This window comes from Hippichthys cyanospilos, chromosome 2 (assembly GCF_059441005.1).
Source record: "Hippichthys cyanospilos isolate Australia breed blue-spotted pipefish chromosome 2, RoL_Hcya_1.0, whole genome shotgun sequence".
NCBI lineage: Eukaryota > Metazoa > Chordata > Actinopteri > Syngnathiformes > Syngnathidae > Hippichthys > Hippichthys cyanospilos.
This window is the reverse complement of record NC_142370.1, coordinates 17,352,272-17,378,258: the sequence shown is the minus strand read 5'-3', so window position 1 is coordinate 17,378,258 and position 25,987 is coordinate 17,352,272. Positions and strand designations below refer to the sequence as shown.

Genomic DNA, 25,987 nt, shown 5'->3' with positions numbered 1-25,987 from the left:
CGTGTGATTGGGAAGGCCACTTCTCTCAATAAAAATGTGTCTTGGCGCTAGCTCCAAATGATCCGTGCAGTCTTCTTGTCATTTGTCTTCTTAACCCAGGAAATTTGTAGTTATCTGCAAAAGTGCTTCGAGCTTCTATCGCGATGATCGTTTTTTACTTTGTTGATCTCAAGTCCTCCATGCAAACAAAGCTGACTTAGGTAAACAGTACGCGTACAAACACGTGTTATCGACTGATTTCTCTCCTCCCAAGTAAAATACTCAGGTAAAAGTTATGTGATCTCAAGGTGTGTCGTAACAATAACGTAATGACCATGCTATAGTTAAAGATGATTCAACCGGATGCATTGCGTTGAAACGGCCGTTTTGACTGCTATAGCAAGAACATAGTAACACCGGGTGCCAGTGGCCAACTTTTATAATCATGACATAGGAACAGAAACGATTACAGCATATGTAATTGAAAATTCAAAATTGAAATTCCCGTTGATTATTGTGCAGTGATGGATTTGAAGGTGCAGATGCACATACAAAATTAGAACCTAATTTATTGGTACAATTTGTGACATGTTTATATGCATTTACCGTGTTGCCTCTTTCAGTGTAAATTGTGAATTGCGGTAAGTAGAATTTGGACCGGTGAACCAACCGATTAACCAACCAAGTGACAATAGCGGGTGCATCTCATTTGTGCAGTCCTACTATGGATATGTCCAGCTTTCTTTTGGTGTTGATGGAACTGGCCAAAAGTTGTGGAGTCAGCACACTCCAACAGGGCTTTGAGCAAATCTGGAGGCTTCTGCTTGTTTGTCTCCTCAGCAGGCTGCTGTTCAGGTTGGGTGAGTATCACAGACTCCTCACAAAGATTTTCAGTTTTGACTTTTTACATAATTGAAACTGACAGTTATCTTGGAAGTTGGGTCTATAAACAGCAACTCAATGTCCATCTGAATTGTAATCCCAAATGTTCCCTTTTGTGTGTTTCTTAGGAGGTGTGTCCTCTGTGAATCATGCTGTGTCCATGTTTGCGGGGATGTTCAGCCTTTTTCTCTTCTTTAACCAACACATGCTGTGGGTGATCCTGCTCAGTCTGCTTTGCTATCTAATTCTTCTTCTTGGTCAACACTCCAGCAACAAAGGCCTCTTCCTCTCCGCTGCCATTCTTATTTATCTCCTCATTGGGTAAGTTAACACATTTGAAATGTGAATCATATTTATTCTCATTTATTTAATAGGTGATTAACCCAACATGAGTAGTTTTTATTTTGTTGATGATCTCATTTATAGTGAGTTTGATGCAGTACAGTTCTAGAATGCAAACTTTAAATCACAAAAAACACCACCTCTGTTTATTAATGTCATTGATTTTTCATCTTTTTTGCAGTACTGTATATTCAATGCGTTTTGACAGTGTTTTTCTCTTTTGCTTTCAGGGAGTTGCATTTAATTGATACCATAACCTGGCATAAAATCAGAGGTAAATGGTTTCTACTCTCCATTCCGCTACCAAATGCTTATGTTTTTGCCCGTTTGTTATATTATTATGCAAAAACATTCTGAGGGTTTTCCTTTTGTGGTGGTTATGACACGGTACAGGGAGAAACCATTTTATTTTTGGTTAAATCTGGATAAGTTGCAGATCCAGCAATTTATTTTTAACACATTCTTATGTAAAGCTTCATAGAAGAATGGTGAGCAGTACTCGAAAGTAGAACAGTGACTTTGGATTTTTTTTATACAAAAAAAAAAAACACAACAACTTTTCCAACGTTCACTGTCTTCCGTTCTGATATAAATGTGATTTTGTGTGTGTGTGTATGTGTGTGTGTGTGTGTGTGTGTGTGTGTGTGTGTGTTTTTCAAGGAAGTCAGATGGTGGTGGCCATGAAAGCCATTTCTCTGGCTTTTGACCTGGACAGAGGAGCAGTCGACACCTTGCCGATGCCAACTGAGTTCCTGGGCTATGTTCTCTTTGTGGGCAACGTAGTCTTCGGGCCTTGGATAAGCTTTTCAGCGTATAAGGATGCTATCGTTGGCAGACAACTGGTGTGAATTATTCTGTGGTTCTTTTCCTCATAATTATATGTTGTGCTTTCAAGCTGTTAAAACCTCCTTTTCCTCAGAGCTGGTTGTGGTTGCGCCGTTCCTTCTTCAGCCTCTTAAAAAGTCAGATTTGTCTGCTGGTGTCCTCTTGCATTGCACCATACCTGTTCCTTTTGTTCATCCCCATAAATGGAACTGTTTTCATACACAAGTGAGTACGTTTGTTGTTTATACATTTTGTGTATTCACCCCAAGGCAGTGATGGAAGGAAAACTATTTCAGGGGAGTTCTCTTGATGCATGTCCAGAGACAGCCAAGTGTGCAAATTGGTAACTCATGCAAAGGGTAGCTTCTTTTGAAGAAACTAAAATAAAACAAGCAAACATGTTTTTAGGTTGTTTCATGTGATTTTGTTAAGTACATTACACATGAGTTAGTTTTGATTCATTCAATGAGGAATCTACAATGTAAATAGTCATGAAAATAAAGAAATCACATTCTATGAGCTGCATCCCAACTTTAGAACTGTGCTGTATACACATACATGTATACATGCTGACATGACATGCATAATATATTACACAACTTAAAATATTATTGCTGAGATTCTTGACCCTGTAAAAAATTTTTAAAAATCACTGAACAACAAAAGACTACTAATTGTCCTGGTCAGTAATGAAATCTACCATAGTTTCATTACAATTCATTTAAGCTTGAAATGCTTTTTACGTACCATATTTATATTACTTTTCTTGAAGTGATTAATTCTGCTGTGACACAAAAGATACATCTCATCTTTTTTTTCTTTCTTGTCCTTTAAGTTGTAGTGACCTTTTCCCCTATATACTGTACATAAGTTTATAAGCGTCATTCACGATTGCAAAGTATTGCAAGTACTTATCTATTTCCATAGATTACTATAGAAACCTGATAATACTTTAAATACAGTCTTATAATCATTGGGTATGAGTTACATATGGGTCCTGTTAGGTATATAGTGAATGTGTTAAAAAGTACATAAGGAAGGGGCACAATTAACAGTTTATCAAGAAAAGTAGTAATATTCCTGTCAAGCATTCTCTGGTCTGGAGGAGCTTCCAAAAATATTTTTTTGTTTCAATTTTGTTATAAATAGTTTTGTCTCTTATAGGTGGCTGAGAGCATATGAGAATGCACTGTCATTCCACTTCAGTAACTACTTTGTGGGCCACCTTAGTGAAAGCACCAGCATGTTGGCTGGAGCTGGTCATATTGAAGAAAAAGACAACATCAGATGGTGAGTATAGCCAAGCCAAAGATTTGTGTATGCTTTTGAAATGCTAACAGTTTTAGAACTTGTAGCCCTTTAAGGTAGGACATGCATGGGTAATTGCTATTTTAAATGACGGAGCTACATTAAATAAAACTTAGAAATTTAGAAATTTGCATGTAAATTCTGAAATGCAATCAATTACTTGAGACTGAACTCATTAAGTACATACTGTGTACGTACTGGGATATGTAAGGGATAATAAAGGCAGTTGTTTCCCCCTAGTGGTTAGACGAGGTACATTTTCCCACATTCAATATAGTAAGAAAAAAAATGGGACACCCCTGATCATTTTCAATATTTTCCTTTACAAATTACTGGTTGTTGGCATCAGCAATTTTAGTTAAACATATCATATAGCAGACAAACCCTGATATTTGAGAAGTGAAATCAAGTTTATGGGATTTACAGAAAGCCTGCAAGAATTACTTGAACAAACGTAGGCAGGTGCATACATTTGGGCACCTTTATTGTTTCATTTTAATACAAGGCAAGCTCGTTGACAATTGACCTACATACACACATGAAGCCAACGACGAGGAAGGGTATTTTAAAGGTGGCCAGTTGCAAGTAGTTCTCTTTGTATCTTCTCCGAGAAGTGGCAACACGGGTGCCCCAGAACAACTGTCAAATGAACTGAAAGTAAAGATTGTTCAAATTCATGGTTTAGGTGAAGGATAAAAAAGCTAGCTCAGAGATTTCAGCTCTCATTTTCCACTGTGAGGAACCTATTGAGAAAATGTAAGACCACAGGCTCAGTTAAAATGGTTTAAAAGGAAATATTCAGACCCCCCCACCTCCCAAAGGAAAAAAAAATCACACACACACACACACACAAAGTTATGTATATATTTTTCACCATTGTATGCTTCTGACGCAGGGAAATGCAAGTGGTAAAACCCCTAAATGTGGAAATGCCTCGCTCGATGGTTATGGTAGTGACATCCTGGAATATTCCAATGTCGCAGTGGCTTAAAATTTGTAAGTCTGCTTCTTGAACACAGACAGGTCATTCAAAGAGTACAAATTTGCTACTTGTAATTAATATGCACATTCAACACAACATCAGCATTCAAACATCACAGTCATTTATTCAAATCTTAATTCTTTTGAAACATACCTTGGTCATTAGATGTGTGCCGGTTTTGTCCACATGTAGTAAAATCTTGTGCTCTTGCTTTCAGATGTCTTCAAAAATGCCCTCAAACTTGGTACTTTTCCTGCCATCCTGGTCACATACACAGCCAGTGCTTTACTGCATGTAAGTACAGTGAACCTTAATGACTTAATCTACTAAAAGTCCATGCTTCCATATACAGTGGTGCCTAGAGATAGCTGACTTGAGTTTTTCAATATACGATCAGTTCTCTCACTTTCGTTTTTTTTTTACCTGAGAGCAGGAATTTGGGAGAAGTTCTGTATGGTGGCAGTTTAATACAACTCACAAGTAGTAGCTTGGCAGATATTGAACAATTTTTCAAAAGGAGGCTAAAAGTTGTTTATTATTGCCGCCAGTTGAACTCAACTCTTAAACTTAACATAAAATGAACTTTACTGTTAAACCAATCATAAAACAAAGGGAATGGCATGTAGTTTCTTTCAAGCAATCACATAATCTTGCCTTTTGGTCTGCTGGCTGAATGCCTACACCTAATAGGAAATGTCTTATAAGGACTAGTGACACATACTCTTTATCATCCACAAAGATCGACTAATATTATTAGGGTTTACCAAGGATCTATGTCTATATTGTATTACCCTTGTGGATACAGAGGAGAAGCACAATGTCTGTTCAGTTGAAGCATAATGTAGCAAAATTGTTTACATTTTGCCATTCAAATAATGTCATTACCATTTTTAAACAAATATACAGTGACCCCCGGTTTACGGGGATTCATCGGTCCTGCGGTTGGGACCGTAATGCGAATTCGCTGAATGGCGGGCAATCCAAACCTATGTTAATTCGCAAATGCGTGTAAGATCCCAGGTAAAAACAAACATTGTATATACATATTAAAAATTGGTATCAAAAAGTACAGCGTGACTTACATATAATATACACGGATACAATTAAACAACATCATAAATATATATAAAGGATTTATTTACCTTTGAGTGATGGCTTGTTATGGCCATATTCCCGAGTTAAGGGTTGCCTGGGCTAGTCTAGCTTAGCTTTCTTTGTACTTCTTGATTATCTCCAGCTTTGTTTCCATATAAATCATCTTCTTACTTCTCTCTTTAATATCACTAGCAATCTTGGGATGCATGGATAACCAATTTAAGTTTGAATTAAGCAGTTAAATGCATAATAAATACGATATTGAAAGCACTCTCACACAAGAGCAAGTCTTTATGCAGCAATCTTTGTGACCCTTTGTGACCAATAGTAGACCAGCATCTTCGTGACCCCATCACGCTGACCAATCGTAGACCAGTATCTTAGGGAGTCGAGACGCCGACCAATAGCAGACCAGCATTGTAGTGACGCGTTGCAGCGGAGGCAGTTTGACACCATCAGAAAATAAGAGCGATTCCCTAAAAACGCCTCAAGAGGGAGGCAAAACAACAAACAACAAATCCCACAGGTCATGACAGTTGTTGATATTAAACCTAAAGCGAGATAAATGCCCTTAAGAGGGGACGAAAAAACTCAGCACTCCGCATCACAACATGAAAAAAAACGTAAGCCAGGGACGCCATAACCCGGGGGTCCACTGTACAATAAGGTAGAGGGCAATTTTCCTTATTAACACGAGATTAGATTTTATTTTTTTTTGTTGGGGGTTGAGGTAGGGGTAGTCTTGAAACAGATAATTGGAATTTACACTAATCTGAATGCAAAAATATTACATTAAATTGCTAGCATTGGGTGCATCTGTATCTTTTCTCTATGAATTGTTTTGCTGTCATTGTGAAAAGCAGCTCTACTCATTTTCTGAGCTAAACATACAGTGTTCCTGTCCTCAGGGTTTGAGTTTCCACCTTGGAGCTGTGCTGCTCTCTTTAGGCTTCATTACATATGTTGAACATGGTAGGTATACTGTACACTGACAGGCAACATTGTTTTACTTCACAAAGGGTTGAGTTTCCCTTTCAACTGAATTGTGGAAAAGTAACATTTTGAACATTATTGTCATGTGAAGTGTAATTGTAGAAAATAGGAATTTGCTTAATTTTTTAGGGTTTTTTTTCAGGCACTTTGATGCACTTGTTTTTTTTTTTTTAATTTAGACTAAGCTCTAATCCATATAAACACTGTAAAAAATAATGAACAGTTGTCGAAAGTTTATTCATATTTCTTTTGTCTTTTGTTAATGTTAAAAGGATACAGGTTTAGGTATACTTGTACAATTTTTATAGATAATAATCCTTTTTCATAGTCAGTGCATCAAGGGGGAGGGCATGAAAAGTTTTCTCTTTCACAGGTGGGGCTTGGCAAAATATAATTGAGAAGCACTGCTCCAAACAATTGACACATCACACACTATTATTTCATGGTAGAATTCTACAGTAGTGTTTTGGGTGATGCTAAAAGCTTCTCAGTCCTTAGAAAAAGGCTCGCTGCTATCTTCAGTGCCTGTGTCCTATCCAGACCCTGTCCCACCGTTTGCAGCCATCAGCATAAAAAGGTATTGTGCCTTCTACATACAATTTTATCTGCAAAAAGAAAAATGTTAGCACAAAGTATTCGTGGAGTGGAGGCATTTTTCTCGAATTCTCGTAATTAATCATTCAAATCTTTGAAGAGCGCTCATTCGTTGTCAAATGAATGATATTATTCTCCCAGTTGTCTCAGTCTAATACGGCATGAGTACGAATCAAGTATTTCGAAACAACTTCAAATTTGATGTTCTCATCTTTTTTTCCTATGCTATAGATTATTAGGGTAGTCATCCAGACTATGCAATAACAAAAAGGGATACTTTATTAAACTTTATTAAAGTTAAAAATGTTTCAAACCAATGCATTATTTCTTCAAAGTAGGCACCTTGTTATTTTCTGAATCAGCTTTATGATGCTTTAAGACCTGAAATGACTTTCAGTTCAGGGCTCTGCTTAATTTCTGATTAATTAAGTGTGAATAGGTTACATTTCTTGACAGCCAATTATGTTTGAGAGCATGTATATATTAGATGACATGCCATTTATGCAAATACATTTGTAGTCCATTTGGTTGTACTTATAGAAATCCAAGGGACAAGGTTAATGAAGTTGTTTTTCTGATTGAGTGCTCAGTTTTTTGTTTTTTTTTTTCGCAGAAGCATTGGGTGACGCTATTGAACCTGGTTTTTAGTTTCTTGGCCATCTTCCACCTCACCTACTTGGGCTCCATGTTTGATCCAGGTGTTGAAGAGGAAGTGGAAGAGGTAATAATACCCCACAGATACTGCTTTGGATTTAAGCATGATATGTTTTGTAAACCTAATAAATATTCTTTTTTACCACAATTCAAAAGCATTTCTCACATCTCTGAATAATATATGTAACAAATAAGCAAAAGGATCAAGAATTGGAAAGGACTGGTGCATTCCAGTTCTAGAAAAGTATCGCTGCCATTGAATACATACTAATATTTTTGGTGATGTGTGTTGTTGTTTTTGGACTAAATGAACCATGTGGAATTATTGAAATTTATTATGCCAATAAATGCTTGCTTGTTGCATCTCTGCAGGGTTATGCAGCCATCCACACCATTCAGAGGTGGTCAGAACTTAACTGGGCAAGTCACTGGGTCGTATTTGTCTCCTGGCTTTTCTACCGGTTAATCTTGTAATTTTGTCAAAGTAGAGTTCAACTGCTGGCAGGAAGTTCATCCTCCCAGCCTTCGATCATGGACTTGCTGTGATCTGATGAAGGGAACCCACTTTTATTGACCGCTGAGTATTTTTTTTTTAAGAGAAAAGAAGAAGGTCAGAGAAAATGTGGAGAAGTCCCTATTGTTGCCAAAATATTTGTCATTGTGTCAACACGTACAATACATACTGTACATGTCTTGTATATTTTGCATGAAACATTAACTTCAAAACAAATTGGAAATTACTATATTATTAATACCTTACTGCATATGGGAATACAGTATATCTGCCTCATTTAGCAACAACTGTCAACACTTTAGAATAGTCTTTTATATGTAAAAAAAGAATATCCCCACTTGTGGAAAATATATACATGTACATAAGCCAACAGTAAGAAAAAGTTAACCTTAATATTTCTTTTTTTCATCATTTTGTATCGTTACTATTAAATCTATGCACATTAATGGATGTCTATGGTGGTCTATGATGGTTGTTTGCAAACAAGGCTTTTCCATGACAAGTGTGGAGTATTGTCAACCCCTTCGTCAACAGCGCTCAGTGTTAGTCACCCTGGGATCCGCATTTCATTATTGTCGCTAAGTTGTGACTCAGTCATAGTTTAGAACAATCAAGAAAGTTTTGTTAGAAAATAGGCTTTTAAAACATGAAGGCCGTATTTTTAAACTTGACTACTCGGGTAAAGTGTCTTTAAGATCCCTTAAAGGGAAACCGGACGAACTGAAAATAATTACGAGTTATACAACAAGTTTTTCTTGAACGCATTGGTTAGTCAGTGATACAATGTACATTTTGTTGTGATTTTTACAAGATGATTTAAAAAAAATCCTGGTATTATTATCATCATTGTTTTTAAGTGTAAACATCGGCACCAGCCAACTTTCATCCATCCATTTTAAACAGCGCTTCCCCTGTACACGTTTAGTAAAAGTCACGAGGTTTCAACTTGCTCCATGTGTTTTGGGCTACACTTGCCTCTTGCACTCACACGGGGGCGTTGCAGGCGAGTTTCTGTCCATGGTGCTGAAGGTTGAACTCGAACTGTGTCCGCCCAAGTGTTTTCTCTCCAGGGTGCTGAGTTGGTCCGAGTGTTTGGGCCTCTTATTGCCGGACTGGCCGAGGGATGGAGGCCAAGTTCTGACAACACGCTCGAGCGCTCCATTAAACATCGCTAGGCAAAGCTAGCGATGTCGACGAGGAGGGGGAGGGGAGGGCATTAGTCTGAACCTAAGGTAAGGCTTTATTTCTCTGACAAAGACGAGGCACGAAGCTCACAATTTGGATGCTTTTTCGAAGGCCTGATTCGATTTACCCTCTGTTCATACATGAAGCGAGCACGTCGACATTGTTGTCAGTCGACCCACTTTTCAACGCGACGGGCGGATCATAAGCGTTTGGTTCCGAGGATGCTTTTCGAGTGACATTTATTGCCGCTGATGTTTTGCAGTGGCAACAATGGCGACTACGTGCCAAAAGCATTTGAGTTATTAGTTTGTCGCGGAACGCTTTGTTTCGTTAAGGTTCAGGCTTTTCTGTATGTTCTCTTTCTTTCTTTCGTTCTTTCTTTTTTTTTTGCCCGTGCTAATGAACAGTAAGAAATAGGTCGCTCTGGAGACGGGCCTGTTCGGGGCTGAGTAACCAATTTATGTCGGCCAAAGTCATACGATTGGGACTTTGGGTGAAAAATCTTGTTTTTTGTAGCGATACTCGAAAATGATGTGGCATTTTCGCTGCTTCGTCGATTTCAAACAGGAAGACACTTTTAAAACATTTAACGTCAGTTTACTACGAGTCCCGTTTACGCGTTCGGATTATCCATTCAAGAAGCACCACATGAAAGTCATTCCCGACTGTGTAAATACAGAGTGAGCACAGCACTATTGCTATTCGGCATTGCGGATGCTGAGAAATTATACACCGAATACAAACTTCCCCCCATGTTTTAAGTGCAGGGGTAAAGCAAACCGTGAAAAGTGCGGAGGATGTTTGTACGGCTCCAGTTGAGCAAAGGTGCGGCCCAAGACTGCGGGTTCGGAACCCTTTCGCCAGAAAAGGTGAGGGTGTTGGACCACCCACAAGCCCCACGATTGCGACCCCTCCGTGTGCGCTGAAAAAGCCCAGCATCGTCAAACCTTGTGTGCTTTTACTTTTGTCAGCCGAAACATTAGGTGTTTCTCAAATACTTTTATCCATTATCTGCACAGCTTCTCGTTAAGGGTCACTGGAAGCTGGAACCTATCCCAGCTGACTTCTGCATTCTGCAGCCCGGGACAGTCACAGGGCACTTTCACACTCATGACATGTTCGCACAGCATTAATGAGTGGGAAGTGAACCAACAATGCATACTGTACATTCAGATATGTGAATGTGGATAATTGTCTATTCTGTTTGTACTCTGCTTCTTACCAAAAGTCAGATGAGGTAGACTCCAGCTCACCGGCAACTCTAGTGAGGATAAATAACACACATGGATGCACTTTCACTTGTATCGCACTTTTCTACTTTTAAGGTACTCAAAACACTGTCTCTCCACCTTCTGATGACACAGCGTCAGGAGTTTCAGTATCTTGCCGAAGGAAACTTTGACATGGTCACAAGAGCTCAGGATCAAACCCACAACCTTCAGGTTGGAACTAAGAAAGCCACTGTCACATGAGTCATGTGCTGTCTATAGTATGTGAAAAATGCATGCTCGTAATACACTGTTGGGCAAGTTACTTAAAACTGTAAAGCAGTATGTATTACTTTTTACTATCATTTCAAAGTAATTAGTTACATTACAATAATAATGTATTTGAAATGTAATGCATTACACCACTATTGCATTACTTTTAAATAACTCTCAGCACCATTGCTGGAAAAATGAATTTGCCATTCTAAATAGCCTGGATCACTGTTACAGTGTTTAATGTACTGGCTAACATGAGTTTTGTTTGCTTCATCGTAATACACATTGAGCACAACTATTAATAGACTATTAGTAATAGCAATTATACAATGAATATTAGCGTTAGCTTACCTTGTCCTTAGGGATCTTGCTGACAAGGTTTCCAAATGCTGGTTATCCACTGTGGAAAGTGGTAGCATATCTTCTAACGAATCTTCTAACCTCTAGATGTCAAAGTGTTATTCCACAGCGACATAGCACAATCCTCTGTGTGTTTTCTTTTCGATAACTTCATGTTACTATCATCTCAGCTGTAGTAGAGCAGCAAATAAACATTTTGCCCGAGACTTTACTCCTCCGATCTCGCGGTGCTTTTGGCAAATTGGGGGGGGGGGGGGGGGGGGGGGGGGTACCACTTTCAGGCTAAAAGCATTACTTTACTCTCATTTGTAACACGTGCAATATTACTATTTTTTATTACTATTTTTTTGTGTATAATATATTAAATTGCCGCGTTACAGTAAAAAGTAATGCATTACAGTATGGTGATGTAATGTACTGGATTGCATTACTCCCAGCACTGGTAATACAATACACATTTTGAAACCGTAAACTAATAAGCATTAAATGTTGGATTAAACTTTGAATTATATCAAGAGTTAGCTGAATTTTGTTTATGTAAAATGTAGCAAAGGAGATATTAGTGTTGGACCAGAGAAAGGGCTTCTTGTGTTGGTGACACATTTAACAGGTTAACCTGTACAGATTATCCCATGAGCATGTGAACGTAACTTGTGTACTACAGTACTACTGTCCTCCTATTGTTCAGATGAGCCAAGACACTTCAGAGACACGAACACGAACCCGTTCAAAAGGAATTCGAGGTGAAGACAAACTTTTTTCATTACATTTGCTTGTTAGAACAATGGACGATGTCACTCGGTGATCCAACCATATTTTTGTGCGGTTTATTTTCTTTCAGTTTTGTCAGAACTCTCAGGACATGATATGAAGCATGAGTTGACGTGAGTGATTTTATCCCTCTACCGATTGATTGATGCTTTGTGAATGCTTGATATGCTTTTGTGGTTTGTCAGTAGCAGTTGTCCAACCCCTGGGTGTGATGGCAAAGGTCATGTCAGTGGAAGATATTCAAGGCATAGAAGGTAGGACTAAGTAACCAATATGAACACATACTGCGCCCAAGGACTCATTATGAGACATGACATTATCTCATGTCTTAGTGCACTGGGATGTCCAACTGTGAAGAAGCGAAAGCTGGAGGAAGCCGAGACTGAGGAGGACCTGTCGTCACCCAAAAAGAAGGGTCAGTCCACCTTAATGGAGGCAGAAGAAGATTTATCCATACACACTGAAGAGGATGAGGAAGAGAAGGACCAGAAAAATGTGAAAGGAGAGGATGACCTCAAAGAGGAGAAAAATTCAAACAGCATACCGGAGCCAATAAAAAGTGAGTCAAAATGAACTAATCGCTTCATATTATGGAATAGCATACATGCAACATTAATTTTTCACTCACAGAAAATAGCGGCTCATTGATAAAAGAAGACACTGTGGTAGCAGAAACAGTCGTTTGTGCTATAACCAAGGATGAGGACAACATCACCTTGGAGGTTGATAATGAAGTTGTGGCTGAGGAAACCGGTAGGGAAGAGAAATTTACAAGAGAAGAACGGTCTGATGACGAGCAAGAGAAATCACATACTATGCCAGAAAATGAAGACAAGCTGGAGACAGCCGAGCGAACCAAGGTTGAGCGTACAAAAGAAGAGGAAGAAGAAGATGATGAGGAGGAAACAGAAGAGCTGGTTGAAAAAACAAATAGTTTTGTAGCGGACAGGGAAGTGGAAAGACAGATGATAAACCAGGAAAACTCTGATCACCAGTATTCCACCGGACATTACATCCATCTTCAGGTCACTGAGTCAACACAGGATCAGCGAAAGAATGAGGAGGAGGAGGAAGGAGAGGAGAGGGTCCCAGAGGTCAATACTCCTTACTCTGTGAGTCCACCCAGTCAAGGATCTCCGGAATCTCTTGATGAAGAAAAGATCCGTACACCCACAGCTGAGGAGGAAGCGTCCGAAGCGCAACAGAAGAGGGAAGAACCCGAGCGCCAGGTTGAAAGAGGCAAAGTGGATGAGGAGGATGAGGAAGAGGAAGAAGAGGAGGAGGGGGAGGCTGAGGACCAATGTTCCAGCAAAGCCTCGCCGACCACTGTGGTGATAGAGGTACGCTCTGAAGACGAGGATGACGATGATGAAGAAGAGGACGATGGCGATGACCGTGACTGTATCTCAGAGGGCTCTGGGATCACAGACGATTCGGAGAACTGGGATATGACTCGTGGGAACCTGGGGCTGTTGGAGCAGGCCATCGCCTTGAAGGCTGGGGAAGGGAAGGAGGATCAAGAGGTCCAGAGCTCCCAAGAATACCAACCGTACAACAGTCCTAGCAAAAGTGCAGAAGCGGGGGTCCGACGCAATGCCCACTACAGCAAAGGTAGACCCCGCGTCTCTTTCAGGTTTTACTTTATTTTTGCATGATGTTGGTTATATATTTTAGAACTGTAATTTCAATACTGGGATAGTGTGGTATTTTTGCAGTAACACCATACCATCTGATATCCTCCCATGCCTAGTAGGGATGTTCCATACAATGTTGTTTTTTAAATTCAAACTTATACCCGTGCTCACTAATACCAATATCAAGTATTCAATACCAGAATTTCTTTCGATACGTACGATTTCTAATTGCCAATGTATCCTTCTTTTATCTATTCAGAGAAGAAAGAAGTGAAGTGTCCAACCCCTGGGTGTGATGGGACGGGTCACGTGACTGGACTGTACCCTCACCATCGGAGTCTATCCGGATGTCCTCACAAGGATAGAATTCCCCCAGAGAGTAAGCTCATCAGACCATACCCAAGTCTGACTTTGCTGGTACAACACTCGCAGCTAAGTGTAAACCATCAAACTGTTGTTGCGAGTGGATGTTTTCAGAGTAAAGGCTTACTGATGTCTTTCAAATATCGTAACCGTTTTTTCCTCTTTTAAAGCTGTCGCTAAAAGTTCTACTACTGAAACTAATACTACTAACATAACTAAAGGTGCCTCTACTGTCTGTTGTGTGTGCTACTACTTCAAGCTTTTCAATCTAAACAGAGTGAACAGATTGTATCTGCTGTGTGTCTTTAGTCCTGGCCATGTATGAGAACGTCTTGAAGTGTCCCACTCCTGGCTGCACAGGCCAAGGCCATGTCAACAGTAACCGCAACACGCACCGAAGGTTAATAATGGACACACACTTGCATGCATGTGCTGACTGGAAAAGAGTGTTTGAGCGAGCAAGCTGGGAGAGCTTTTTACCTTTTTTAGAGAACAATTGAAGAAGCATGGGTTAAGAATACATGTTGTGTCAGAAAGGTCTGAGCACGAGTGTCACTAAAGATGGATTTTACATCCAAACCACAAATATTCCCCTTCAATGCGGGTCAGACGCTTAACCAGCATTAAAAGACAACCTGCTGTGTTTTCTTTGTGGAAGGGCGATTTGAAAAATTTGTGGTACCAGTCCTGGATTCTTTTTGACATACCTCATATCTGCGTTTACGATTATCAGAATGCTGATCATTTTTCATGCTTATAATTCAGTTATGCTGGGTATTTTACTGACATACTGGTGCTTCCATCTAACATTATATTACTAACCTTTTTTACACATCTTCACTGTCCTTAACTAAAGTGTACATGTAGTGCTCGGACAGAATATAAGTGTTTTTTTATCTGGTTGTATTAAAGCAGAGGTGTCTTCAAACTTTTTCATTTGAGGGACACATGGAAAAATGGAAGGATGCAAGGGCCACCTTAAACATTTTCAAATTTTATTTCTTAAAGATGAAAAAAGAAGCAACCAAGCAAGCAATTGTATATCCTTTCGTTTACTAGAGTCGCTTAAAAGCCTCGTCAGTGTGTTCTCTTGACCTTGACATTGAGCTTAAAGTGGAGGAGCCTATACTTGTTTTTGAAATAAACTTTTCACCACATAGTTTTGTAAATGGATTGTTAGTCATAGTTTGTTTTTTGCATGCCTTGAAAAACTTTACAGTAAATAAAGTAAATGAATACTAGTATTACCTATTTTCAACTTCCTTTATCACTCCCCACCATCATTTAATTATTTAGAGAAGCCTTGGTGACAAAATTAAATGTCAAATGTATTAATTTCATCATGGGCCACTGAAAAATGTATGGTGGACTTCAAATGGGCCCAGGCAGTAGCTTGGACACCTGTATATTAAAGCAAGCTTTTAACGGCTTGAGATCATTATTTGCTGAGACAGCATGCGCACAGGCATACTTGCCGGGAGAGGGCGGAGATGTGAAATGGCAGCTTTGACAACTTTTTCCTTCCATTCATTTCCCATTCAATGCGAGCTATTTTCTTGCTGAGGTTGTGACCAATCTGAGTAAATCTCACAAGTACAAAAGGGCCTTCACTCCATCAGTATTGCCTGGAGAGTTTTGAGATTTACTCAGGTCACAACAACAGCCGGAAATGTATGTGTATTGAATGGCACCAAGCATGTTATCTCAGCAAATTAGAGTGATCTGTTTTAATACAACCAAGGAAAAAAGTTTGGATGCAGTTTTTACTGATAAACCCTATATATTTTCCTTCTCAGCACCACAGGCACACTTGAACGTAGTCCTTGCACGCCACACCACTGAGAAAACGTTCTTTACGTTTGGTGTGGGTGAGTTTGAGTGGTTTATGATTTTTAACCAATAAACTACTGTATTGTTACCGTTATTTAATGCGAGGCACATTAAGTTAACCTGTGCACAAAATGTGGTATATAAGTAAAGCTAACCTGATAAATACACTTAATTGCATCGGTCTAAGAGTGGCATGGAATATCACCTTTTAAAATCCGAACTGGCAAAAAACAAAAATCCTGTTTTTTCACCCATATATATCAAATATATTGTTATATTCCTTGGCCTAGGCCTAAATCAAGTTTTGTGTTGAGCTTTCTACAGCTGCGCCATAGTAGTTTGCTATTGTCGATTTGTAATTCCAACATTTGCGTTCCGATTTTTAAACGTTTTGATGTGTCAATCCCATCAGCCTGTCCGGTTGCCCTATTGCTGCAGCAGCTAAGATGAACAAGAACCAGGACAAGCAGGTTCATCTACAGGCTGCAGTAAGCGAACCCACGTCTAACTCTGACAGGGTGCTCAGGTCAGCCATCTTTTTGTTCGGGTATTAGCTAATAACATTTCCTCAGCTGCGATGATTAGTATCTCTGTTTTCTTTTCAGACCCATGTGTTTTGTGAAACAGCTAGAGATCCCTCAATATGGTAATTATGGGCCCAACGCAGTCACCACCACACCACGAGCAAATCTGGCCAAAGAGTTGGAGAAATACTCAAAGGTGTCTTTTGACTATGCAAGCTTTGATGTCCAGGTGTTTGGAAAGCGTATGCTTGTTCCAAAGACAACCACCACTGAAACATCACCGAAAGCCTTCAAATGTAGGTGACACATCACAGCGCGCATCATGATCGAGTGTAAAGGTAGCAATAGGCAATGGTGTATGGTTCCCATGAAGCACACTTAACACGATGGTAATGGACATCCAAAACCACAAAGTATCGTGTTGGATCACGCACACTAATAGTCCTCAATTTTAAGTTAAAGTAGTCAATTTTTTTTGAAGGGTGGAAGATCAAAGCGTACGTCAAGGTTCTCTTTCAACTTCATTTCTATTCATCTCAAATATGTTTTCGAGCGATCGTGTGTACAGCACCCCCTAGAAACCCCCTAGAAAATGTCTTATCATTTGGTGAGTTTCTCCTTACAGACACACACCCACCCGCACGCGCACACACATAATTACTTTAAGCCACAAGTGTTGAACTCCAGCCCTCGAGGGCATGTATCCTGCATGGTTTTCACACAAACACACCTGATTCAAATGGTTAGGAAAATCTTCAAGCTCCTGCAGACCTTACTAATAAGTTAATCACTTGAATCAGGTGTGTTGGGGGTAGAAAACCGTAAAACATGCAGTATACCGGCCCTCGAGGACAGGAGTTCGACAGCTATGCTTTAAGAAAAGGTGTGTCGAAACCTTTGGCATGTGCTTCGACACACATTTTCATTCAATTTCTTAAAGTAATCATGGGCACTTATTAGTTAGCGCATTATTCCTTGCGTTTGAATGAATTTTAACAGTTGTCCATATTGTGAATTTAAACTGTTGTCCAATAGGGGATTGGGTTGTGTATTAACCTGACCTCTGCAAAACACAACGGATGGTCCTAATCTCATTGATAAGCAAAACATTCCACTTCTTAACCCTGATAAGGCAGACCAGTGAACTCTCACTGTGACCACCATCTCTTGAAGCTGATCAAGAGAATGTTCTCAATTGTCCACAAATTATGGTCGATGCAATGATTCAAAATGCAGAGCGACGAGAAAGGAATGTTTGCTGCATTCTTTAATGACAATTGCCTCCACTAATGTAAAGAATTAAACCATTTAAACCATTTTATCATCACATTTTGAAAAACCTGATAGCAGTTTACAGTGCAGTAGTTTTATCTTTGCACTTCTCTCCTCTCACACACGTTCTTAAACAGATTTGCTACATCTAGTGGAGTGGGCACTGATACGATGCATGCAATTGGTGCTCTATTTCCGGTGAACATACATTCATCACTGTAAGAAAATCAAAAAAGCAAACGGGTGCGCAACAAGTTGCTTTTGAGTGAACATTTATGAAACCACACTATTGCATACACAAAAATATATTACTAAAACATGCGTAAACTTTGTTGTCACTAGTTGGTTTCCTAATATCAATCCGAATGCCTCGGTTATTCACTTACCATTTCATAATCTTGCCTGAAGTTATTGCAGGAATGCTGGGATCAATTTTGTTGTGGGCCTAAAGTGAAAAACAACTCTCACGTTTCATTAAAACGCTTAATGTCAGTCCAGAGCTAACGCCAGAATAAATTGGAGTAAAGCAGCAAAAGTGAGACCATGTGGGAATGACATCATCTCAAAGCTTTTATAAAGCACCCAATCCGCTTGCGCCGATGCTGTCCCAGTCACTCTCACATGGTGCCTCTCTATGGGGGCAACACTATGATGTGCTGTGATGTACCTACCCGCTCTTATAGACCAGTCTGTTAAGTTCAGCCTTATGTTTGTGTCCGCGAGTATAACGATTACACAAAGTTCCAAGAAACTTGACATGTTGAAGCTAACCTCGGCTCTACCTCTACCCCTTACAGCTAAATCCTTCCCTAAGGCCTCTTCCCCGAGCGGGACAGCGTCAGGAGGCATTTCAAACAGTACTTTGTCCTCCAATGAGTATGACTGCAGTCAAGACGCCGAGGCAGCCCATATGGCAGCGACGGCCATCCTCAACCTGTCCACACGCTGTTGGGAACGACCAGAGAGCCTTAGCGCCAATCCCAGGGAGCCTTGCACCGAGGTACGCCGGACCCAACCGCAGTCCATTAGCCGTCTTTGTTCTTTGACCGTCTCTCTCCTGTTATTGGAACTTTGTAGGAGCCTGATATCGAAGTAGACGAGAACGGCACTTTAGACCTCAGCATAAAAAAAAACAAGCGCGAGAGCATGCAGTCTCCAGAGCCTTCGTCGTCCTCGTCCTCATCTTCTCAACACACGATAGGTGTGTTATCTCAGGGCCACGCTCAGCCCGACTGGGAGGGGCCACTCGACTTTACGAAATCAAGTGGACTAAAGGAGGAAGGCCACGATGAGGTACAATGCGCAGCTACTCAAGCCATTGACTCAATGAGCACTCGTGGACAGGAAAAGATGAAAAGACTGGAAAGAAACTCTTGTTGTACAATAGCTCTGCACTGGTTGATTTTTTTCACCGCCTTGTCATCAGGTGGATTATACGGCTACCTCATACACCTCTTCTGATGTTGAGGACGAGGACCAAGAGAATCTGGAAAACCTAGAAGAGAGGAAGTACCCCGGAGAAGTTACCACCAGCAGCTTCAAGGTCAAGATTCAGCCTAAAGACAGCAAAAAGGAAATCCTCGTGTAAGTACATCTGTCTATGTAGTGACGCAGCATATCCTCGAAATTAAATTGTTCCCCTTTCTGGCCATTGTCCAAACAATTTCTTTATACTGGTTTGATTTCATTGTAGCTCCTAGTCTCATCACCCAAATTCAGCAAATTATGCTGTCATACAAGTCTTTGATGATAATGATGCAGGAAGAGGCAGGTAGTGTAGTAAAAAGCTCTGCTCAAGAATACTGATAGTGGAGAATAATTTGACTTCAAATGAAAATGTAGTCCTCTCAATAAATATTTGAATATTATGCAAAAACAACGCTCAAATACGAGTAACTGGAATGTAAGGTCTGATTTAGCTCATTCGCTGCCAGCCATTTTACAGAATTTGACATTCAAAATACCCATGCGGTATTGAGAGAGCGAGCGAGAGAGCGAAATAAATCATTTTGGCTGGAAATAAATGTGTGGTCTTTTTCTATATGTATATTTGGCTAAAAGAAGCCCTGAAAAATATTTGGCATCAACTGAAAAGTACGAGACAACTTTAGAAAGAAGTTGTAAGTTCACTAGAAAAAACATTACACTTAATCACCCAGCAATTAAAATAAATTCTTTATGACATGGGTTCATGATTCATCACTCACACACATGAATGCCTTAAGAAGAAAAAGATCATTTCTATAGTGTGAGGTGTACGTTACTCATTTGCATACTTTAAAAAAAAAACTTTTTTAAAAATCTGAGTTGAGGAATGTTGAGACACCTTTAGCTGCAGTTCTGACTGCTGACAAGTGTCCACCCACCCTGCCATTGTAGATGTCCCACTCCCGGCTGTGATGGCAGCGGGCACATCACTGGCAACTACGCATCGCACCGAAGGTAAGCCGGACAAACGCTGGCTTGGGAGAAAGTTTGAGCGTTTCAATCAAAATGTCAGAACTGATTTTGCACGGCATGTTACACCAAATTGTATTGCCGTATTTTCAGAGATCACTGTGTCAAGCTATAACGGAGACAACAGTTTTGTTCAAACTTAGGAGATTTATCGTCATCATTCAATAGGCATGATTATGAATGTGAGGACAATATACAATGCAGGTGTTCCTCTGAAAAGGGACGAGATAGAAAAGAGACAAGTATGTTTCTCTCTGTCTTGTCTGGCTCTCTTGTTTAATTCAGCCTCTGCTTCATTCAATCTTCCATTCCTACTTTTGGCCGGTTTTCTGATAGATTCTTTCTAATCTTCCAGTCTGTCAGGCTGTCCTCTTGCAGATAAATCACTACGGACACTCATGGCTGCCCACACAGCTGAACTTAAGTATGTGTGCTGTCTTTTGCCTTTCAATTTCATCATGAGCTCTTAACGCTTAGTTAACTTTATGATTATTTTCCCATTTTCTACATTCCATCCATTTTCGATGGCCTAGTCAGTTTAATGGTAATTTGAAGGAATTATAGCTTGCGTGAACAAACCAAAAGCATAGAAGTCAGACGGTCTCTGAACATCCTAGGTGTCCGACTCCTGGCTGTGATGGATCAGGCCATATCACAGGAAATTATGCCTCGCATCGCAGGTATGACCAGTCTTTTTTTTTGTGTGTGTGGTTTTGTGGTGTTTATCTATGGCCCGGACAATTATGGCCCAAAAAAATCAAACAAATGTGTGTGTGTGTGTGTGTGTGTGTATAAATATATATATATATATATATATATATATATATATATATATATATATATATATATATATATATATATATATATATATATATATATATATATATATATATATATATATATATATATACTAGCAAAAATATCATCACATGGGTAGGTGATATGAAAATAATTAGAGCATCCTGTTTTTCTTCTGTAAGTTAAAATAACTAAAAATACTTTTTGCCTGGTGCACAAACAAACTTGAACACGGTTGACACCAGCTACTACTAGGAGAGGAATTGTACTTTATGTATTGCATTGAGCAACTGTTTCTCCTCATTGAAACCAGCAGTGCTGGGATTTCTGTTTGCGCTTGTCAGAGAAATCTATGAAAGAAGACTAAGACAAGCCCAGCTGCTGAACATCAAAATAGTAACTCAGACCAACTAAGATAGACTTCTTTGCCGGCAAAGGGAGGGAGGGCTTGGCTCTCACTTCATGCTGGCCAAAGCCATCGGAAGCACAGCCGTCCCCGCCTGCTTTTTAGTCATTCAGCAAAGCATTGCACATTACAAGACATAACAAAAAGAGCCAGCTGGGCGCCGCCAACTGCTGGGCCTAAGTTTCAGGTCACATTTTCCTGCGTCAACAGCTTTATCTAAGGACTGGAGCGAGATGAACTAGGACTGCATAGATGGATAGCAACGTATCCTATTCTAGACAAGAACACATAGATTCCTTTCTTCCTCACAGCGCAGCGTTTCAGTCATGGTTAGATGAACTACAATGCATATTGTACACAATCTTGCTCGATGCATTCGTTGTACAGGCCTAAAGTCAAAAGATAGATTTAGAATACATATTGAGAGATTTTTGTGTTATTTTGCTTTAAAAATGGATTTTGAATGAATAAATCACTAGCACATAGTTGAGCAAAGCATTCTGGGATGTTAAAAAGGCATTATAGAGTAAATTAATCTCTGCAAAACCTTGCTTTTTACTTGCAGTGTCTGTGACAGATGATATGTATCACTCGTGAATTTTGTTTTATTAACAAAACCGGCTTGCTATACTATATCAAATAATAATAAAAGGGTTTGATAGTAGACACTGTTAGAAGTATATATAAAAAAAATCCTAATTTACCTCCTCAACTTTAACACAGAACATTGACATAGAAAAACCATGGCACAAAAAAAAAGTACAAAAAAAAAAAACATGGCCCTTATATCTTTTTTTTATTTTTCTGCATGTGGCCCTCAAAGGAAAAAGTTTGGACAGCCCTGATCTAATGCCTTTGTGATCTTCTCTACCAGTCTGTCTGGATGCCCCAGAGCCAAGAAAGGTGGAGTCAAATCAAACCCCACAAAGGATGACAAAGACGACTCTGAGTTGTTGAGGTGCGTACTAAAGCTAACCCAACCAGAATCGGAGGGGGACTGGCACTCGCTGATGGGATTGATAGAGGATCATTATTGATCACTCGGAATTCGAACCATATAACATTTGTCCTACTTGTTTAAAATCTCGAGTACCCCCATGTGAGAACCACTGTCCTGTGTGTCATCCTCACAGTGAGGAAAATATGCTAAAGTTTGGGGTTTGAATCCTATGTACAGCATTATTTAAACATGTTATGCGCAATGTGTGTAGGCCACTAATACATAGTGCTGCTATTAGTCACATGATATGAATGGAAAAAACCCCAAAACATACTCTGTCAAAGAGGTTTGTTGGGCTAGTTGACAAGCACGTTTTCTTTTTTTTTTTGTCTTCGCATGAATAAACTCTGAATTTGTGTAAAGGTGTCCCGTCCCTGGCTGTGACAGTCTCGGGCACATCAGCGGGAAGTATGCCACCCACCGTAGTGCTTACGGCTGTCCGCTGGCAGCGCGTCGACAAAAGGAGGGTCTTCTTAACGGAACTCCCTTCTCCTGGAAGACTTTCAAGAGCGAAGGTCCGACGTGTCCGACACCCGGCTGTGATGGCTCTGGTCACGCCAATGGGAGTTTTTTGACACACCGCAGGTATTCAAATGTTTGCACCTCTAGATACGAACAAACAAAGTATTTATGCCCTAAACATATGCTGGGAGCGTTATTTGATGGCATGCTTTTTCCTAGTTTGTCAGGTTGTCCCAGAGCACTGAGCAGTAAAAAGAAGGGCAAGTTCCCCGGAGATGAATATATCACTGCCAAATTCAGAGCTAGTGATGGTAAGTCGTGTACTTGAAGGAAGTTAATGCTAGCTTAAAAAAAAAAGACCAAAAGCTTTAGGTCTCACAACAAAAGTCGTTTTGTACTGACTTGTTTTTTGGACTAAGTTCTAGATAATGATGAGGATATCAAGCAACTGAATGAGGAGATTAACGATCTAAACGAGTGTAATTCAGAGATGGAGGCTGACATGGTGAACCTGCACACTCAGGTGAGTGATTTCCTTGGTGTTGGGAAATCAGATTCCATATAAACACTGGGGTTAGTGATTACATGGCAATTCATCTCATACTTTGAATTGTGTTCAATAGTTTGGCGGCTCGGACGGACGGATATGACTAATAACTGGATGGATGGATATGAAATAGTTGCATTCTAAAATATTGTAAGGAGTAAATACTGTATATCATTTTGACTTATGGAAACATCTAAAAATACCTTTTTTCTCTAGAAGATAGTAAATATGAACATGCAGTACACTAAACACACATTGGCTAGCATACGCGTGTTTACTGTTTCTGGAATATTTTGACAAACGCTATGACAGCTATCAAATGTAGCCTGCAAGTTAATGTGGTAACAACGAACCATGAATGCTAATAAACACACAACTAATGTGTGCCTGTGTGACAATGTGTACTGAAGACTTACTAGCTAGGCGTTTTCTGTTGAAGATCTCTTCCATGGAGAAGAACCTGAAGAGCATGGAGGAAGAGAACAAGCAAATTGAAGAGAAAAACGAGGCCTTGTTCCTGGAATTGTCAGGTCTGAGTCAGGCTCTGATCCACAGCTTGGCCAACATTCGACTGCCAACCATGGTGAGCATCACAAAGACGAGCTGACAACGTCTTCACGTGGGAACGAATATATTGCAGGAATTAGATTCGAATTGAATGCATCTCGTCTTTTTCGCGCATTTGGTTGAATGTAGCAGATTGGAATTTGCATCCATCCCCTTTCTGTGGGCCTTTGTGGCCCGGATGAGGAGAAGCGTGTAGAAACCGGATGGATGAATTTTAGGGATTAAAAAAAAAACTAAGCAAACTGTTCCGCTGTGTGCATTCAGCAGGAGCCGTTGTCGGAGCAAAACTTTGACAGCTATGTGGAGACCCTCACTCACATGTTCTCCAATAAAGACTGCTACCAGAACCCTGAGAACCGAGCTCTGCTGGAGTCCATCAACCAGGCGGTCAAGGGAATAGAGGTGTGAGGGATCCAAGAACACGTGGATGTCGTTCAGAGATGGCGAAGGAATCTTCTCATTTGGAACATTGCCATCTGTTCTTTGTATATTTTTTTGTTCTCGTGTATAGTTTTCCTGTTTGCATGTTGCTTTAGGACAATGAGAGTGAGAACACGCGGGAGGATGATGGCACACACTGCAGTCTGACTGCTACGGCGATGACACTCAAGTGTGTAAGCGGAACATATCCTACGTCCACTCTATAATGTTAGTAGTATTCTGTAAGATCATAGTGATGTTCCACCTGCTCGACTAGTCTTTTCTATATTCATTGGTACTGTTGCTGTGTAACTATTTGTCATTTGCAAATGTCAGGTTCATTATGGAATATTTATTCATGTTGCGCGTATTATCATGATTGCCTATTATTTATTCAAGTCCCTGTAAAGTGAAAATGAGTCATATAGATTTGACTCACCTCAAAGTGTTAAAAAGCCTGCAAAGCATGTGAATGAATCACAATCGCAACTTACGTTAAATGAGGGTTAAAACTTTAGAAATTAAGAAGAAAAAAATAAATCAAGCCCCTCCCAGCTCTCGGGCATTGCGGGCATATCTGTGTTAGCTTGTCGGTCAAATTTATTAAGACATTTTCCATTGTTCTCATGCTTACATGCCCCTCTGTGTTTGAGATGTGAAAACATATTTCTTGCATAAAGACTGGGAAATATCCCAGCAGGTCATTGTGGGACTTTTCCACACTATGACGAGAAGCGGTAGCCACCAGCTGGCCCGTGGTCCAACAGACTGCCGGTGGGTTGTGATAGAAATGAACTAAGTAATTGTGCCTAAGTAACCTCTAATTTCACAAGATTATCCACATACAAATCACACTGTGGTAGAGTGCCTGTCACCTAGGTATGCCACTGTGTGCTGGTTTAGACCCCCCCCCCCCCAAAAAAAAAAAGAAAAAGAAAAAAGGTATTGAGTAATGTGGTTGTCTTTCTGCATGGTTTCAGTGAAGTTATAGCATGTATAAGGTATATTAAACAAATTGCTGAATTCACTTTACAGGGACTTTTGACTATTCACTATTTATTTTTAACGTGTTACTTGAGAAGATTTGAAACCAGGAGACGGAACTCAAGTAAGCATGAGAAGGGAAACACTTTCCTCTGCACTGATGAACAAAGGAAATATTTTAAGATATCAACTATGAATTGTTTTATAAAGTTATTTATTTAAGACTGCAATCTTTTTACAGCAAATGCAAACATTTTGTATATGAAAGTTTTGAAATAATTTACTAATGACTTTTATTTATTGATTTTAATTTATTGGTGCTCGTTTTTATGATTTTGACAACTATTCATGTGTTGGAGTACTTTGCAATTCACTGGGAATATATGAGTGCACTGATATGTTGATGAACAAAGTGACATGTAAAACATGGTATTTAGTTTTGTCAATGTGTGACGGCTGTGGATTATCTTTGCTAGTTCTTCAAATAAACGTTGACCTAACATTTTGGGCTGTGCCTCGAACATGACATCTTGCAGGGGGCGTATTAAGGGGGATGTTCAGTTCTGGTATGAATTCAGTATTTGTGTTTGAGGCACCTGCCTCAGTGGCGGTCAGTCAGGGCCAGCAAGGCCTCATCTGCTTCATAAATCCACTGCCCATGACATAAGCGGGCCCATAACCGTCTCAATCACTCGTAACCTCCATTGGTATGACAGTCCCGACTAAGTGAAGTTTTGTTGGAGGTATAGTTGTTT

The 25,987-nt window shown here is 39.8% G+C and overlaps 2 protein-coding genes and 1 long non-coding RNA gene across 14 annotated transcripts; 2 read left to right on the top strand and 1 right to left on the bottom strand.

The window, feature by feature from the left end:
• The first annotated feature begins 22 nt into the window (after window positions 1-22).
• Window positions 23-8,616, top strand: LOC148427628 (protein-serine O-palmitoleoyltransferase porcupine-like). Of its 5 annotated transcripts, none has more exons than XM_088407442.1 (13): window positions 23-200; window positions 697-839; window positions 990-1,182; window positions 1,434-1,477; window positions 1,864-2,045; window positions 2,123-2,253; window positions 3,193-3,318; window positions 4,232-4,332; window positions 4,536-4,612; window positions 6,322-6,385; window positions 6,898-6,983; window positions 7,614-7,721; window positions 8,027-8,616. In XM_088407442.1, exons 2-13 carry the CDS (start codon window positions 704-706, stop codon window positions 8,126-8,128), a joined length of 1,350 nt encoding a protein of 449 aa, XP_088263568.1. In that variant the 5' UTR covers window positions 23-200; window positions 697-703; the 3' UTR covers window positions 8,129-8,616. The 5 variants fall into 5 exon arrangements, 3 of the variants coding, with proteins under 3 accessions (XP_088263568.1, XP_088263567.1, XP_088263566.1); XM_088407441.1 differs by having other exon boundaries at window positions 23-265; XR_015864729.1 differs by lacking the exon at window positions 23-200 and adding an exon at window positions 285-620 and having other exon boundaries at window positions 6,905-6,983.
• On the bottom strand, window positions 3,800-18,359 carry LOC148427627 (uncharacterized). 2 transcript variants are annotated; one of them, XR_015864731.1, is made up of 3 exons: window positions 17,978-18,359; window positions 4,472-4,579; window positions 3,800-4,079 (listed from the first exon to the last, which is right to left on the bottom strand). It is a non-coding gene; the product is annotated as an uncharacterized LOC148427627 (long non-coding RNA). The 2 variants fall into 2 exon arrangements; XR_015864730.1 differs by having other exon boundaries at window positions 3,800-3,987; window positions 17,978-18,334.
• LOC148427626 (myelin transcription factor 1-like) lies at window positions 9,160-25,734 on the top strand. Of its 7 annotated transcripts, XM_088407439.1 has the most exons (24): window positions 9,161-9,400; window positions 10,679-10,795; window positions 11,886-11,940; window positions 12,039-12,081; window positions 12,154-12,222; window positions 12,301-12,527; window positions 12,599-13,579; window positions 13,862-13,981; window positions 14,136-14,186; window positions 14,275-14,365; window positions 16,208-16,321; window positions 16,401-16,615; window positions 18,389-18,591; window positions 18,669-18,884; window positions 19,018-19,175; window positions 19,971-20,033; window positions 20,404-20,472; window positions 20,666-20,728; window positions 22,127-22,210; window positions 22,616-22,837; window positions 22,934-23,025; window positions 23,134-23,237; window positions 23,701-23,844; window positions 24,093-25,734. In XM_088407439.1, the coding sequence occupies exons 2-24, from the start codon at window positions 10,709-10,711 to the stop codon at window positions 24,234-24,236; spliced, it is 3,615 nt and encodes a 1,204-aa protein (XP_088263565.1). In that variant the 5' UTR covers window positions 9,161-9,400; window positions 10,679-10,708; the 3' UTR covers window positions 24,237-25,734. The 7 variants fall into 7 exon arrangements, with proteins under 7 accessions (XP_088263564.1, XP_088263565.1, XP_088263560.1 ...); XM_088407438.1 differs by lacking the exon at window positions 20,404-20,472 and having other exon boundaries at window positions 9,160-10,222; XM_088407434.1 differs by lacking the exon at window positions 9,161-9,400 and having other exon boundaries at window positions 10,143-10,795.
• Window positions 25,735-25,987: the final 253 nt, after the last annotated feature.

Coding starts and splice junctions, on each gene's coding strand:
- LOC148427626 (XM_088407434.1), top strand. CDS start 10,637: ATGGATGCACTTTCACTTGTATCGCACTTTTCTACTTTTAAGGTACTC. Junction 13,580..13,861: donor CAATGCCCACTACAGCAAAG/GTAGACCCCGCG, acceptor TTATCTATTCAG/AGAAGAAAGAAGTGAAGTGT. Junction 23,845..24,092: donor ACATTCGACTGCCAACCATG/GTGAGCATCACA, acceptor GTGTGCATTCAG/CAGGAGCCGTTGTCGGAGCA.
- LOC148427628 (XM_088407440.1), top strand. CDS start 568: ATGTTTATATGCATTTACCGTGTTGCCTCTTTCAGTGTAAATTGTGAA. Junction 840..989: donor CAGGCTGCTGTTCAGGTTGG/GTGAGTATCACA, acceptor TGTGTTTCTTAG/GAGGTGTGTCCTCTGTGAAT. Junction 6,386..6,897: donor CATTACATATGTTGAACATG/GTAGGTATACTG, acceptor AAAGCTTCTCAG/TCCTTAGAAAAAGGCTCGCT.